The sequence below is a fragment of the Paralichthys olivaceus genome, chromosome 22, assembly GCF_024713975.1.
Source record: "Paralichthys olivaceus isolate ysfri-2021 chromosome 22, ASM2471397v2, whole genome shotgun sequence".
In the NCBI taxonomy this organism is placed as follows: Eukaryota; Metazoa; Chordata; class Actinopteri; order Pleuronectiformes; family Paralichthyidae; genus Paralichthys; species Paralichthys olivaceus.
This window is the reverse complement of record NC_091114.1, coordinates 2,296,884-2,312,863: the sequence shown is the minus strand read 5'-3', so window position 1 is coordinate 2,312,863 and position 15,980 is coordinate 2,296,884. Positions and strand designations below refer to the sequence as shown.

The following is a 15,980-nucleotide window of genomic DNA, read 5'->3' as shown; positions in this document are numbered from 1 at the left end:
ACCCTCCTGTCTTTCCTACTTTCATTCTTTCATCCCTTCTCCTACTCTCGTGTCATATGCCCTTCCCTTCTTTACACCCCCTCTCCCATATATTTCTTATTCCAGTATCAAACTTTTCTTTAACCCTCTTATTTCTTTACTCCTCTATTTCTCAGTTGCATCACTATCCCCTCCCCCCTATGCAATGTCCCTTCTCCCATCTCACTCCATACTCCTGCTTTCTCGTTCGTCTAATGGAGACGCAGTAATTCACTCAGCACCACGATAATGTGACAGAGTGCTGGCTCAGCCTCTGGCCTGCCGGCTAACAGGACACAATGGATGGATGGAAAATAGAAGGGAAAGGGTACAGAGTCAAAGCAAGGAGAAAGAAACTGAAAAGGAGGGGAGAGAGGGAAGATGGATGGGGCAGAGGGAGTGGTTGTGATGTGATGGAAAGATGAAAGGACAGTCAGAGAAATACATTGCATAACTTTTCCATACAAAACTGTATGTGAGTCGCAGCTTACGCTATGGCACTGATATGTTAAAAAGAATCATAATTGAACAAAAATGTAATTTGACCATTGATCAGAATGACACAAATTAACAATAATTATCATTTGATTTACTAATAAAGTGTAATAACCTGCTTTGGTTTGGGTTTGATTGGAGGTTTTATATGTTTTACCTCAAAGAAGGGGCTAAAGGTTTTCTTTATTTTAGGACTTAAACCACAGGCTATTTATCTCTGCTTCGGTTATTGCATTGGTTTGACAGTGACAGCTTTTATTTAACAATCATACACAGTTGTATTTACAAAAATGCTGAAGAACATGCCAAATGCTGTACAAAAAAAAAACATGACATTCAGAAATTCTTCCTTCCTTGGCCGCCAGAGGGCCGTAGATTACGATGATAAATTACTACAGAGCATGAAAGTCCTAAAACTGGTTCCAAAAAGATATGGATATTTTGCACAAGACATTAAATCCATATGTTGTACACATAAGTTATAGCCTTGTAAGAACACAATAATCAACTTCACACGTTTCTGTGACGTTAAATGTTAAATGGTCTAATGGTTATATAGTGCTGCTTTACAGTACAGTTTTTTTTTTTTTGCCAATCACACATTCACACATGCATTCATACAGTGCATCTATGTGCAGCTCTATCTCTATCATACATCTCTCGCACACTGAGGGTTCAGTATCGTGCCCAAGGACACTTCGACAAGCGGAGTCGGGGAGACTGGGATCAAACCGTTGACATTCTGGTTAGAGGACGACCCGCTCTACCTTCTGAGATGAATAAAAATATCATCTTTGAGGAATGCGGTAGCTCTCTAGCAAACTTGGAAATTAGCATTATCATTTGCTGAATGTGAAATACATATACATATGTAGTCGTGTATAATTCATCTAATCTATGTCTACCACTTACTATAACTGTGTGTGTGTGCGTGTGCGCGTGTGTGTAATATGACTAATGTACCTGTCTGTCAAACTCTGCTATTTTTATTTGAACACTGGAGGGTACTGAATCAGTGCTGATTGGCTGGTGGCGGATTCAGCAAATTGTATCTGTTGGCATGTAAAGCTCCTATTTATGGATCGGAGTATTGTAGTCTAGCTTTAATAAGAACTAAATATGAATAATGGATTGCACCTGATGTCTAAAATATCCGTGAAGAATGCATGTGTGACAGGCCGTATGAGGTGTGAGTGACAGCTCCTCCAGCATCTCTCATCCTTTGGAAGACCCTGCTTAAGCCCCACCCCCCCCTGCCGACCCTCTTATCAAATCCTTGTGCATGTCCTGAAGCTGACTCTGTCCCTAGTATATCCTGCCAAACGTGGACTGTTATTTCCTGTGAAATTTGTACTTTTGAACAAAGCTATTATCAAAGTAATATATCTTTAATGTTAGGTATGTGCAATGTTAGCAATAACGTAAATACATCAGTAAAGGAATATATTTGATATTTAAATGCAGTGAACATAGAATATGTTATAACAACAATGACAGATGGAGTTTTAAAAGCAATATTATTAAGAGTGTAAATTCAAAATGAGTGCCATAAACCATTTCTTTCCTGATATTTTTCAGTTTTTCTGACTTTGTTTCAGTCCTCTGCCTCATTGTTGTTTGTTCCAGTACTAAGTGTTGAAGCTTCCCAGTATGTCTCTGTATCATGAATGCTGACTTGGTTAAGCTATAGCAACAGAAATAAAGACAACATGCTGCTTCTCTCTGCCTTGAGCTTTTATTGATGAACACACACTGTCAACTGGCTTTCTCTTGAACAAGATACAAACGCTAAAACGAGGTTCGTGATTCAAGTTTTGATTTCTGAGTAAAATTCAGACATTATTCTCTGGACATGGGATCTTTTGGATGTGTCGAGTCACACAAAATGTTTGCCCCTCCAGCGGGACAAAGAATAACCACTACATAAATAATACATGGATTCATTTTAATGGAATTATTTCTTTAGATTAAGCTACAGCAGCTTCAGATCTAGAAAAGGAGTTATGTTGGCATGTAGTCCAACAATAGGTTATTAAAGGTTATTAAATGATGGTCCAATAGATCAGGATTGTGTGGAAGGGCTATTAAATGTTCAATATTGATGCCATTTGTGGTTTAGACTGAGTGGGAAGATGTACACATTAACTGAAACCAACTGGGTCTAATATTGAAATAAACACAGCGGGCTGTCATTATCAATGTGACTTTTAGAATCACCTACAATAATAACTGTCTGTTTTAAGAACTAGGCTCGGTAAAAACCCAGAGAACTAAAAATTCAGAGTGAGCCCCAGGAGCATAGTCAATATTTAATTATCTTGTTTGTTCGTCATTTTTGCAGAGGTCGTGTTAAAACGTTATAACACTGATAAAGATTCCAGGGTGTGGGCGGGAGCAGGGCCTCCAAACCTCTAAACCTCACCTCTATCGCTGCCAATACAATACATGTATTACACAAACCATGACTGTAAATGGAGGCTAAACATCAGACATATAGAGCAAGACAGAGCAGCAGAACAAAAGAGAGGGGGAGAAATCATCTCTTATGGATTAGCTCACTAACCCGGGAGTAGAGAGTGTTTGAGCAATACAAGTGGGTGTTTAACCACGATGACCAGGCACAATGATGTAACTGTCATATTCAAGCTCTGTTTATAACAAAAATAACATCAGTGATATTTATAGATGTAAAATAATAATTATAGCCATCGAGCTCCTCTCCTGTGGACTCATGTCCCAGTTGCAGTTTGGGAGGCAGACACCCTCTTTGGAGACGACTTAAAACCTTCCTTTTGAAAAAAGCTCATTAGGGCTGTAGGCCTAAATTATCAGGGGACATATGACGCATGGAAGTTCTCTTTCCTTCTTTTCATCATACTAACGTCTCGTCAATACATGTGACTGATCTGACCTCTTCCCCGGAGTCCACCGTGGATCGTGGTAGAAGCTGCTCGTGTATTATGATTACAACTATCCTTTAACTATATGCCTGCCTACACATACAGCTATTTCTCATGGTTGTTGGGATTATTGTTATTTTTTTTTTTACACGCTAATTCAGAGAGAGGGATCCCTCACTGTGAGGTTTCTACATTACTTTCATTGTTAAAAGTTTTTTTGGGGGGGGATTTCACACAATGTTAATCCCTATGAGCAAATTGTGATTAGTGAGTATGGGCTTGACAAATAAAATATGATCGTTTGATTAACTGACTGTTGCAATGTGGCACGATGTCAATTAAACTTAAATTAAACTTAACTTCCAATTAAATTCCCAAAGCTTACTGCAATATAGCCACCTCTTCAGTCAATGCATACAAAATAAAGTGAACATGCAAAATTAATGAAAATGTCTTTAACTCTGCAGCTACAGGATACAGTTCTACCACCAATAGTCAACAATTGTTAATATTCTTATTATTTTTATGATCCTTTTATTTATTATATTAATTATGTTTACTGGTGCAACATTATTACATCAATAAATATTACGATTAATCCTGTTCTCTCCTGAGTCTGGTTCTGTGAGTTTTTGCTCTCCATTGTCACTCATTGAGGAAAATGTTGGCTTTCTTACTATAATATCGTAAGGTGTAAAGTGCATTGAGATAATTCATGTTGTGATTCGGCATTTATTTATACAAATGACATGGAATTCAATTCATATTTTCAAAACTCAATGAATAATAATTTTTAATCTGGTTTAAACTGAGCTTTTTCCAAAAACCAATTTAAATATTTTTGACATGAAAAGATCCTGGTTAATTTTGGAAAATTGGGGAATTATAAAATAAATTGCAACCCAAATTCTTGATTCAATATAGCAATGCCTCTGGGCACCAAGTCAGTTAAGAAGAGCCAAGAAGTTTTTCTCAGTTCTGTGGAAAGAACTTCATTGTCTTTCAGACAACCCCATTTAACACCTTTGGGGTTAACTAGAATACTAGATGCTGTTTAGCATATTTTTAAGTTAATATTTAATAAAAGGTTTAGAAACAATATTCACATTTTAAGATGCTGTAGGTTAATTTCAGGAGTTGAAAAACTAATTCTTAACTCTGCATAACCAATGACGATAAGTCCTTTAAAAAAGCATATACATTTCAGTTTATTTTGTTATTCAGATTAAATACTTTATTTCGTGTTATAACACAGGTTTATAACAATTTAGTATTTATAATACCATGAAAAACACATTCTAAAACAAAATATGTTAGTATTACGTATTCATGGTAAAATCTAATAATATTTAGAGAGTATTATGAAAAACGAGAAATCATGTTATGATGAGATGCAATCATGGTTGTAGCAATACGCTGAGGTTTTGGTATCAGTACATATTCAATTAAATAACAGTCTGTGCTTATTATTATTATAGTGGAAGCAATGGAACAAAAACTAAATAAAACAGTCTGACATAGACAAAGATCTGAATTCAACAAGCAACAGTCAGTTCGAAGAATAAGTAAGCAAGGTGATGAATCTGACATTCTAAGCAAACTTTCCCATTTCACAGATTTTAGTTTCAAGCTCAAAAGCCTGTCCAGTAACTTCTTCAGCAATTGACAACCGGCTCATCACTGTGTGAGATGAGTAAGTCAAAGAGAATTATAGAACCGAAAACACGACTAATGCCTCCTAAAAAAACATTGCACATTTGTTCTATACATTTGGAATGGAACTTATCTACGCATCAGAAGGTGCAGTGGCACCGAAAAAGGATTGAGGGGGGTGAATCCCATCCCATTCTCCTGCCCTGGTTGGATAGATGGGTTATTGGTTCCTGATGACTGGCTGTCAGCTACATCGGTCCCTTCACTGTCTTTGCTTCCGCTGCTGTCAAACGTCTTAGCAGTGTTCTGCTGACAGTCTGGCACGTCTTGACCACCTGCCTGAGCAGAGAGGCCTTTAAACGTTTCTCTGCCATTCTCGGAGCTGGCAGGGGATGATAGAGTTTGGTACATCTGAAACAGGAGGACGTTCAGGTTAATGCATATACATTTATAAAAAAAAATATACATGCAAATCAGTTGTACCAACATTTTTGCATGTTCAGTACAAACTAGGTGTGGACTGGTACTGCTTCTGGGACATGCTGGACTATACTGAAACACTCAGTAATTACTACACTATACTGTAACCAGTACTTAAGGGTATCTGTTCACCTTTGGGTTATATTCGAGTTAAGAGGTCTTCAAAGGTTGCCACAGGCCTATTTCAAATTCTATTCAGTCTAATCATGTCTGGTTCTGGGTCCTTTTGATTTGTCACAGGGTTCTGGTTGGTGTTCTTTAACTCAACTTTAAAGAATCTGTGAGGTCTTGGTTCTGTTTCCATTGCTTTTTTTTGTGTCATTTAAAGATGATTAAGCTTCAGACAGCTTAAGAGGATCCACTCTGTTCACACCATTAAAATCTCAGGCGATCCAATAGTGTGAACATACCCCAGACACAGAAAGGACATATTTTAGACCCAGTGTTTAACAATAATTATCTTGGTGTATCGTAGTTCACCAATAATTACATTTTTAAACTTCTCATTATAACATAAGATCTGTAACTTGGCGTGTGCACAGTGCTATTTGCTGAGTGCTTGCTTGTGCTACTGCATACAGACAGTCACAACTCTAAACACCAGCTGCATTTGTGGCAGCAACTTGGTGTTAATGAAGCGATTTCGTGTGGAATATGAATGTCAGGGCTTGCGGACACTTGGATGACACCACACAAGCAGTATGGAGGCATGTTGTGGTTTTCTTCCATTTTATTACGGCGGAATAAGAGGCTGAACCCCTGCTAAGCCCTGAGACTCCTGAAGTGTTTTCTGGACACTTCGCCCACCCCTCCATCCGCATAGTGGGGAATAGATAATGAGTGAATTGAAATTTTTCAGTGAACTATCCCTTTAACAAGCACATCACAAAGAAAGCAGAAGCTGAAACTCAATAAGGAAGCCAAACTTACAGCCCGTTTTTTTTTTGCTAAGTATGTTTTACTCATTGCTTTTCTGCAGCCGTTCATGTTGTGCTTCCAGTTCCACTTACACAGATGTTGAAAAACCAGCTAAAATCAGGTACTAGTGTTATAAAACTGAATGCTCATCTCATGACAGCCTGCAGATAGAGGTTGCAGGCTTTGATTAGGCAGCCTTTTGTACATTTGCTTTTTATTTTGTTATTATTAGTTTTGCATGTTGATAAAAATCATTCAATCATGTCTTCAAAATAGTAACAGTAGAATTGCAAGTAGAAATAACTAATTTAAGAGAAAAACAATCTTTAAGTCCCTGTGTTTTCAGCTAAATTTGCAAACACCTTCATATTATGGAAGTGTAATGGTTGCATAACATGATGTGCTTTATTTTCACTCAATAACAATACCGTCAGTTAGGGTGCCCTGACCCCTAGAGGCCGGTCAGTATGAATGTAAAAGGTAAAATGTAAAAAGTACTCTGAATGAAACTCAGTTTATGATCTATCCAATCCCAACAGAATTTAGTTTTGTGTTTGTCCAGGCGCCTTTCAAATTCTTTTGGGTCAACAACCTCTGACTTAAACAAATTGATCTGAAACCAAATTTCACTGAGCAACTTAACTTTCCAACAGACACTTCTTAACATAAATTGGCTGACCAGAGATCAGTAGTCAGCAGACTAAACTGAATCTTTTATCTGTTCACTCTTACATAAGTCAGCATCCATCTGACTATTGTGTCAGAAGTTGTACCTGGATCAGATGTTTTTGTAGTTTGGTGCAGTGCAGCAGGGAAAGCTCCTCTGGAAGAGACATCAACAGGTTCAACATGATAGCACTCTCTGGAGGGACAAGGAAAATTTTATAAATTGATTAGAAACAATTAATTAGTTGAATACGAACATTTTTTTTTAGACTATACATTCCTACCAAGTTTACAATAAATGTATGTGATGTCTTGGGATGGTCGAGGATTTCTTAACATTAGTATTGTGTTAGAAAAATATATTTGCCTGCTTGTCAAATGAATAAACAACATGACGGCTCCACCAACCCCACTTCCTTCAAAATACACTTAATACAATAAATCTTTTCTCTAGGATGGTACATACTAGTTTAGGTAGTTTTTTTATGTATGTTCAAGTGCTCAGTTTTCCAGTAATTTGGATTTTAACTGCTTATTTTTATTTAACTTGAATTACAACCCTGTGGTTGTATGCCTCCACCAACCATTGCAGTTTCACTCCCTCCAGACATATTACATTCACAATAATATGAGGTAACCTTGACCTTTACCTTTGACCATTGAAATTTAATTTGTTAGTCTTCAAATTTGGTAAACCCATTCACTTGGACGAAAGAAAAGATGACAGCTCTCTATACATATGTTACAAATTCTGTCAGCCGAGTCTGTCAGTGAGAGAGTGTGTGAGAGAGAAGCAGAGTCAGTGTGTGGGTGTCTGTAACTTAAGGTTACTTAAGGTTCTGGGACTATCGTACAGGAGCTACGCAATTCTTTAACTCTTTTCACTATAAGCTGAGCAGAGCCGCCTCTTTACAAGCCGCAGTACTATGTTGCTTTATAACCACGGTTTGAAAAGATCAATACAGTCACAGCCCTAATATCAGGACTGCCCATAGGTAATTTCATCAAATGTGGCACATACATTTCTTTAGACTCATGAATGACCTGATTAAAGATCAATGGTCATGGTCACTTTTCAATTCTCAAAATACTCAAAGATTAACCAATTAGATTTAAGTTGTCAAAAGTAAAAGGTCAAAGTGACCTTATATGAATCTGGAAATCATATGTATATAGATAGTACGATAATTCTAGTTTATACCAAATTTAAAGAAATTCCCTTAAAGGTGCAAGACCAAGCTTTTACGTCGTATTTATAGGAAATGCTTCCATTCCAAGTGATGAGGACAAAATCCACACTCGAGTGCGATTCCAGGATTTATCATTTGTTATTATGAGGCTTCATCAGTTTCAGTTAGTCAAATCAACTGCCACTTTTAGCATTACTTTACTTGCTGTAAAGGTACAGTGTGTAGAATTTTGTGATATCTAGTGTTGAAATTGCATGTTGCAGCTGAACACCCCTCACCTCACCCTCTCCTTCCAAAATTGAAAAAGAAACTGTAGTAGCCTTTAATTGTCTTAAAACTCAAAAGGTGTTAATTTGACCAGTCTGGACTAATGTAAAAAACATGGTGGCCTCCGTAGAGAGGGTCCCCTCGATGTAAATATAAAGTATTTAAATATAAAGGGTCTTTTCTGGGTTAAAGAAAACTGCAATTCATACAATTTAAATGAAACAAACTAGTGAAAACATCATGAGAATTATTCTACATTAAATTTCTGACAATAGATCCCTTTCACCTAAATCTTACACACTGGACCTTTAAGGTGTTCCAGAGATCTTGCATTCACAAGAATGGGACAGATGAACATACCATCATACAAACGTACAGACAATCTGGCCACTGGTTATCACCGGTGCTAAAACTAAATGGAAACATCACGATTGAAAGCTGAGACTGACTCTCTAGTAGTCAAACGTGTATTGGTGGAACCTCGATAAAGTGGATCTGGCTCCACATTGGTGCAAGATGACAGCATTTGTGTCTGGGATATTTTGTGTTCATTTCTAAAAAAGTGAGAGGAAGTGGAATCTATGCTGCTAACATTAAAATATCCAAAACAATGAATCTCCAACTCACCCATGGGGGTGAGAGGGCGCTCATCATCCGACTCGTGCATGGCGCTCATGTAGTGATAGAGCCTCTCAAAGTCCACACTTGAGTTGACACTGATGGTTCTGGGATTGAGCTTAGTGGCATATTTCCTGGTGCAACCAAACCCGGAAGGAGATGCAGCAGTAGGAGTGGAGAGTGGGGCCACTGGGTGGTTGGTGGCTGTAATGGCAGACTTAACGGACGATGGAGCAGTACTGGGGAATGGGACGAGACCGGTGGCAGACAAAGCGAGGGGCATGCCAGGACTGGAAGAAGTGGACTTTAAAGGAAAGATGGTGGACGGTTGCTGCTTTACAATGCTGTCCACATTCACAGTCTTCACCCCCGCAGTAGCATTCGAACAGGTTTTGACTGGGATCACAGTCTGTGACACAAGCTGTGGATTTGTTGGAGGCACGGCCAACTCTGCTATACCTGGGGGGTAGGAGGTGACAGCAGTTGGAGCGGAGCAGGTGGCAGCAGGTAAGGTTGCAGCTGTGTTTGAAGGCGGTTGCTGAGGTGGAGGGATTTTGCTAATTGGCAATCTAACCACATTGGATAATACTGGGCCTCTCTTGGCCCGGCCGCCTTTGGTTGGTGCTGGCGTCTTGAACACCAGAAAAGGAGGGGCTGGGTTGGTGCCAGGGCGCTTACCTAAGGGGGCAACATTTTACACAAGATGTCAATTTATCACTGTAAAATGGAGGAAGGTACAGCGTACATACACTTGCACAACGTTTGAAGAAGTATTGCATTTACTTTTTCCATTCCCTTCTGACTTTACAGATCGACTTGACCTAAACATTTTTTGAATGATCTGGCGGCGATTTTGACCACCACTGATAATATTGAATGAATTGCATGTCCAAATCACACCGTGTTTGACACTGCACTTCCAGGGGCTGTTAGGCAAACACATACCAAGCTGTGAAGCTTATAAGGGTTTGTGAGATTCAGACAGACAGACATTTCTGGAATTAGTAGGTCGGACAACCTTCCTCTCATCATATGTCTCAGTTGCTCTGTGATGTGACGCTGCAGACACTTTCAGTTGCAGACTATAACTGCAGCGTCAGACTACGTTTTGCTGATTAATATTTGACATTCAAATTTTTTTTAATAATAATGAAGCAAACTTTTAAGTTCATAAAAAATTAAACAGTTGGAGGGGCCATTGGCCAGATTATATATAATCGTGTGCCGGAAAACAGCGTTCAACAAGGTTAACACCAGTAACACTGCAACCCTACATAGAGGTGACTCAGGTGTTTATTCTGATGCAAGACCAAGCTTTTACATCATATTTATAGGAAATGCTTCCATTCCAAGTGATGAGGACCACATCCGCACTCGAGTGCAATTCCAGGATTTATCATTTGTTATAATGAGGCTTCATCAGTTTCAGTTAGTCAAATCAACTGCCACTTTACTTGCTTTAAAGATACAGTGTGTAGAATTTTGTGATATCTAGTGTTGAAATTGCATGTTGCAGCTGAACAACCCTCACCCCCTCCTTCCAAACTGGTTTTTGGAAACTGGTGTTTAGTTTGTCCAGTCTGGACTAATGTAAAAAACATGGAGGCCTCCGTAGAGAGGGTCCCCACGATGTAAATATAAAGTAATTAAATATAAAGGGCCTTTTCTATGGTAAAGAAAACTACAATTCATCGGATTTAGATGAAACAAACTAGTGAAAACAACATGAGGATTATTCTACTTCTAATTTCTGCCAATAGATCCCTTTCACCTAAATCTTACATACTGGACCTTTAACAGCAACAACCAACAAATACAGGCCTCAAATATGACACGTGTTGACTAGGTTTCAGACTTTAGAGTCACCTGTTGAGTAGAAAAGAGCCATTAACAGCTCAGTGCATTTGTTCTGCCAGCATTATTGAAAAAGACCTTTTAATCAGTCAAACTGTCCATTTCAGATTGAGGATGTAATGACCTGTAGGTGTTTACTGGCTGAATATGTAGAATGCATATAAGAATATGTAAAACAGGCAACTCATTTTAGGGATTGTTTATGTGTAGCCGTAATCAGGCTGGAGTCTCTATTATATCTGTTGGAAATGACAGAGAATCAAATTGGAGGGCAATACCTTGGACCGGCAAAGAAAGCACTGGTCTCTGAGAGATGCTGCGTCCCACATGCCTGTCTGCGACTTTGGACAGTCTGTGGACCTGAGAAGGGGCCCCGTTCCTCAGAGTACGAGGTTCAGTGGATGACACTTTCAGCATCTTAAAAACACACAGAGAGCAAGAAAGTGGAATGAAGGAAATGGTGCCAGCGATTCTAAAAAAAAAACTGTTTATTTCATCACATGCTCTTATCCAACTGAAGCTTATTTCTCAAAGCACGTTAAACAGAATTGTCAAAAACAAATAAAATAGTACAAACAGCTGTCATCCTTGGCACAACAAAAATTAAGACAAATATGCATCGTTAAGATTTTAACTTTTTGACCTGAGCATTCCAAATATAATCACTGTTCTTCCATACTGAAATGGAAATGCAAAACAACTTGGGTATCTTGCCATACCTGAGAGAAAGAACGCCAAATGGGTTCTTTAAGGGTTCCAGTCACAGCCGAAGCCAGATGTGTCCACATCTCGATGGGCTTTCTGACCATCTGGTCTTTATTTTTCAGGTAGAAGCTGGCATAGGAGATCACTTTGTCCTTAAGCCCATCTACAAAATATTGGATCTAAAGAAGAGAGAATCCGACAACACCTTATATAGTGATTATACTGTGTACGGCACACATAGCTATGTTTACAAAGCTCCTTACAGAGCACTTGTACTGTAGAAGGACGTTCACTGTTTCTACCATGTTTCATTTTAGGATTTAATACCTTTATTTACATAGTTGTAAACTAAATACCTCCGGGATTCGGACTAAGGCTCCTGTAAACAAAAAGTCATGGAGATTTATGTACTGAAAAGGTTGACAAGGAAACTCACCACCTACCATCACTAGAGATATTACAATGACTACATTTCACAATAACAGTTTTGAGTCATAACAACATTTTGTGAAAACCTCTGTACATATTTATACATTTTAAATCAGAAGCACCTTCAGGACTACATCTAACTTCTAATATTTACCTCTGTCAAAGGAGGTTATCTACCTCTGCCAAGGAGGCGTTCGTTTGTCTGTTTATCAGGACTATGCAAAAACCACTGGATGGATTTCCACAAAACTTGGTGGAAGGATTCGTCACAGGTTAAGAGAGAACACATTAAATCTTGGTGCAGATCTGGATCAAAGGGCAGATCCAGGAATTGTGTGTCGTATTCTCTGCAGCATTTCTCACAGAATTTATTCAATCTATGGCGACAGCACGCGCATGCGCACAGAGTTTGCTCTCACATGCAACAGATTCTGTGAGAGCCAGATACACAGACAAAACTAATTCAATTCAAACAACTTCATAATTCCCTCTGGGCAATTAATTTGGAACTGCTCGCATAGACAGGTACAAGATACGAGGAAACTATATATATTTGTGTGTGTGTGTGTGTGTGTGTGTGTGTGTGTGTGTGTGTATATACATATATATATACACACACACACATATATATATATATATATATATACACACACAAACAAACACACTACTCAGAAAAATGTCACATTTTAACCTGCTTGGTGAAAGTGACAACAGGTGAAATGAGAGGGACAAAAGCAAGTTGTCAGGGAAGACCAGAAAAAAACCAACTAATTTCTTTATTAACAAAAATGCAATAATAATCTTTACAATGAATTGGGGCTCATAACAGGTAAACCTAAAAGATCTAAACTCAGGCACCAACTGAAGAGAACTCAACAGCACAAACTGAGACACTTACATTTTAAACAAACCACAACAACCACAAAACTGGCCAGTATAATGCTGTCTAATATTATCTAAGGAAAAAGTATTCAATAACAATCAAGACAGTAGTAGAAGATTTAGAACTAAAAATCTAAATAACAGTTTCTGTCCCTATGATTATGAGGAACATGGTGCAGTCCAACTGATAATCTACCATTTAAGCCTGTCTGCTGAACCTCCTTTTGATGACTAGCTAAACAATTCCAGGAATCAGTAACTCAAAGATGACTTAATGAATTCTCACAAAATATAAGCGGATGAAACAAATACAGCAAATTTGACAATTCAAAAGCTCCCTAAATGTCTGCACTCAAAATAACCTATTCAACTAACTTATGTTATATGAAACCAAAATCTGTGTCCAGTTATTAATATGTTACATGTGTTTATGTGCATTTTAAGTGTGTGTGCTAAAAGAAACCTAAACTAAAGCAAATTAAAGAGATGGAAGAAAGGTTACGGCCATGTTGCAGAGGTTCAGTGTAAATGGTAAATGGTTTGTATTTATATAGCACTTTTCTAGTCTTGATGACCACTCAAAGCACTTTACAGTACAGTGAATCTATTAGCAGCACTTTTTGTTCTATGAGGGACAATATGGGGTTAAGCATCATGTTATGTAATTTTGTTCTCAACAAGTTATACAATGTACATCAGTAAAGATTTTCACCTTGAATAATTTGTTCATCAAGATCTAATGTATGACATGTGTTCTCTAAAATGTATACATATTTATATATATAGAGAGAGAGATAAGATATTTCTTATCTTTTACCTTTTTAGAATGTTTAATGTGAAGATATCTGTGGCACCTATTTGCAAAGGTCTTATGAATAAACTTGATTATTAGTGATGCTCTGAGGTTGTGATGTGTCACTCTTATGTGAGTTTGTTCTGTGGAAACAGATAGTTTTTCTATGACAGTCTCTTATTTTGTTGCTTAAATTGCATATGCATATTTTTTTATGAAATACATTTTCTCTGAAACAGTTTCATCGGCAGTCAGAACTTTTTATAATTTATTTTATTTAGTATTTGTCATTACTCAATTGAGTTCAAGTAATTGTGTGTCTTCATTATTTAATGAATGAAATACCTCATAAATTCAATCATGCATTCACATATTGAACAAATGTGATGACCCACACTGCTACAGGGCGCTGGTCACTTATTTATCTAATTCGATTATTATTGAATGTATTCTGTATCTAAATTACTCCAAATTCGAACACTGTAATTCCCTGAGCTAGTAAGAATACGCAGTGTGAACAGAGCGTGAAGTCGATGAGATGAATGGTTCGAGTTCCACAGACAGACAATGGAATTAGCAGATAGATTATCCTAAAAAGTAATCTCAGTATTATTATCAATAGCAGTAATAATAACAGGAAGGCAGTACGCTCGTTCACCTAGCCCAGAGGTGTGATGGGCAGTAACTCCCCTGCACATTTTCAATGAACTGCGCATATCCAGAAGTAACCTGGATGGCACAAATATCGGTCCAGTATCCAAGTCTTGTAACAAATTTATGGTAGAACAGAAAAACACTGCTGCCTTATGATTTCTCCATGTAAAGATACCACCATAGGTGAGTTTAGCCTCTTTAGGGGTGTGCGAGCACAAAATTATATTAACTAATGTTGCCAGATATTAAAAATGATATATGTATGTATATTTTGTCCTACATTTCAGACGTTTGGGGTTCACGTAAGTCCATCTTTGGGTTTCTTGTTTTCTTGTCACTGTGTCGGTCAGTCTGCATTTAACATGGACAGCTTACAACTTAAGTGATGCACCTCTCTGTCTCGTAATGACAGAGTTTGGCTCCATGATTTATCGTAAGTACCTCAATGGAGAGTGAACTGAAGCATTAGTCCTCATTACACATCTTTCTGTTTTGTTCAAAATGCAACATTGACTTTCTATGGCAGGAAAGATATTAGTCTGAGGACGAGTAGCCTTTACAAAGTTTGTAGAGTCAGTTACTGTGCATTGTTGATAAGTGTGATGTGATGGATGTGTAGCAGTGACAGTCCCTTTCACCCTCAAGGCGATAATAGTACACGTGGTTGGTTTGACAAAGCAAAACACAATGCCGAATAATTGTGATTTGATTTGAAGAAACCCGGAGTCAATAAATGATACACGTCAATAGAGAGAAATGGCATTTGACAGTAATATTCCTGGAAAGAGTAGAATATCGCACGCACCTCTGGGATGGACCGAGTGGACACCTGTTTCCTCAGGACGGCGTAATCGATGTCTCCGCGGCCTCCGGGCGTCTCGCTGAGGGTCGTCAGGGCCTTCAGGAGTTTCCTCCGCTCCGATCGCTTCCAGTTGTGGGACACTTTACCCGAGCTCGGCGGTAAAACGTCAGGTGTCAGGATGCGCCCTGGTTTATTTCGAATACGAGGAGGCGGCTTCATCTCGCCGATGCAAACCAAGCTGAGTCACCGGAGGACGAACAGAAAGATGATCACCGAGCTCCGGCTGGTTCGATCGCTGTGCCTCTCAAGTCCCTCATTCAATCGACATGAAGTTACGAGTGCGTGATTCACTTACAGAACTGTAAAACCACAAACCACTCACGTTGAAACAAGTGTTTCCGGACAAACAATACTACTTCCTGTGCGATCTTCTTCTTCTTGTTTGATGCCGGGGGGCATCTGGCCTCAATGCGCATTACCGCCACCTACACCAGAGGAGTGCGGTTTACTTCTTTTTCTTCTTCTTGATCTTCTTTTCTTTTCTTTCTTCTTCTTCTTTTCAGTTTTTCTTCTTGATCTTCTTGTTTTTGTTCTTCCTCTGGGTTTTATTGGCGGTTGGCAAACAACGATTTGGTGCATGTATGGAGTGTGGATTT

The 15,980-nt window shown here is 38.5% G+C and overlaps 1 protein-coding gene across 1 annotated transcript; it reads right to left on the bottom strand.

Annotated features, from left to right (window-relative positions):
- Window positions 1-4,620: 4,620 nt before the first annotated feature.
- Window positions 4,621-15,764, bottom strand: snapc2 (small nuclear RNA activating complex, polypeptide 2). Its single transcript, XM_069518676.1, has 6 exons — window positions 15,328-15,764; window positions 11,779-11,943; window positions 11,338-11,476; window positions 9,215-9,883; window positions 7,238-7,326; window positions 4,621-5,477 (listed from the first exon to the last, which is right to left on the bottom strand). The coding sequence occupies exons 1-6, from the start codon at window positions 15,541-15,543 to the stop codon at window positions 5,196-5,198; spliced, it is 1,560 nt and encodes a 519-aa protein (XP_069374777.1). The 5' UTR covers window positions 15,544-15,764; the 3' UTR covers window positions 4,621-5,195.
- Window positions 15,765-15,980: the final 216 nt, after the last annotated feature.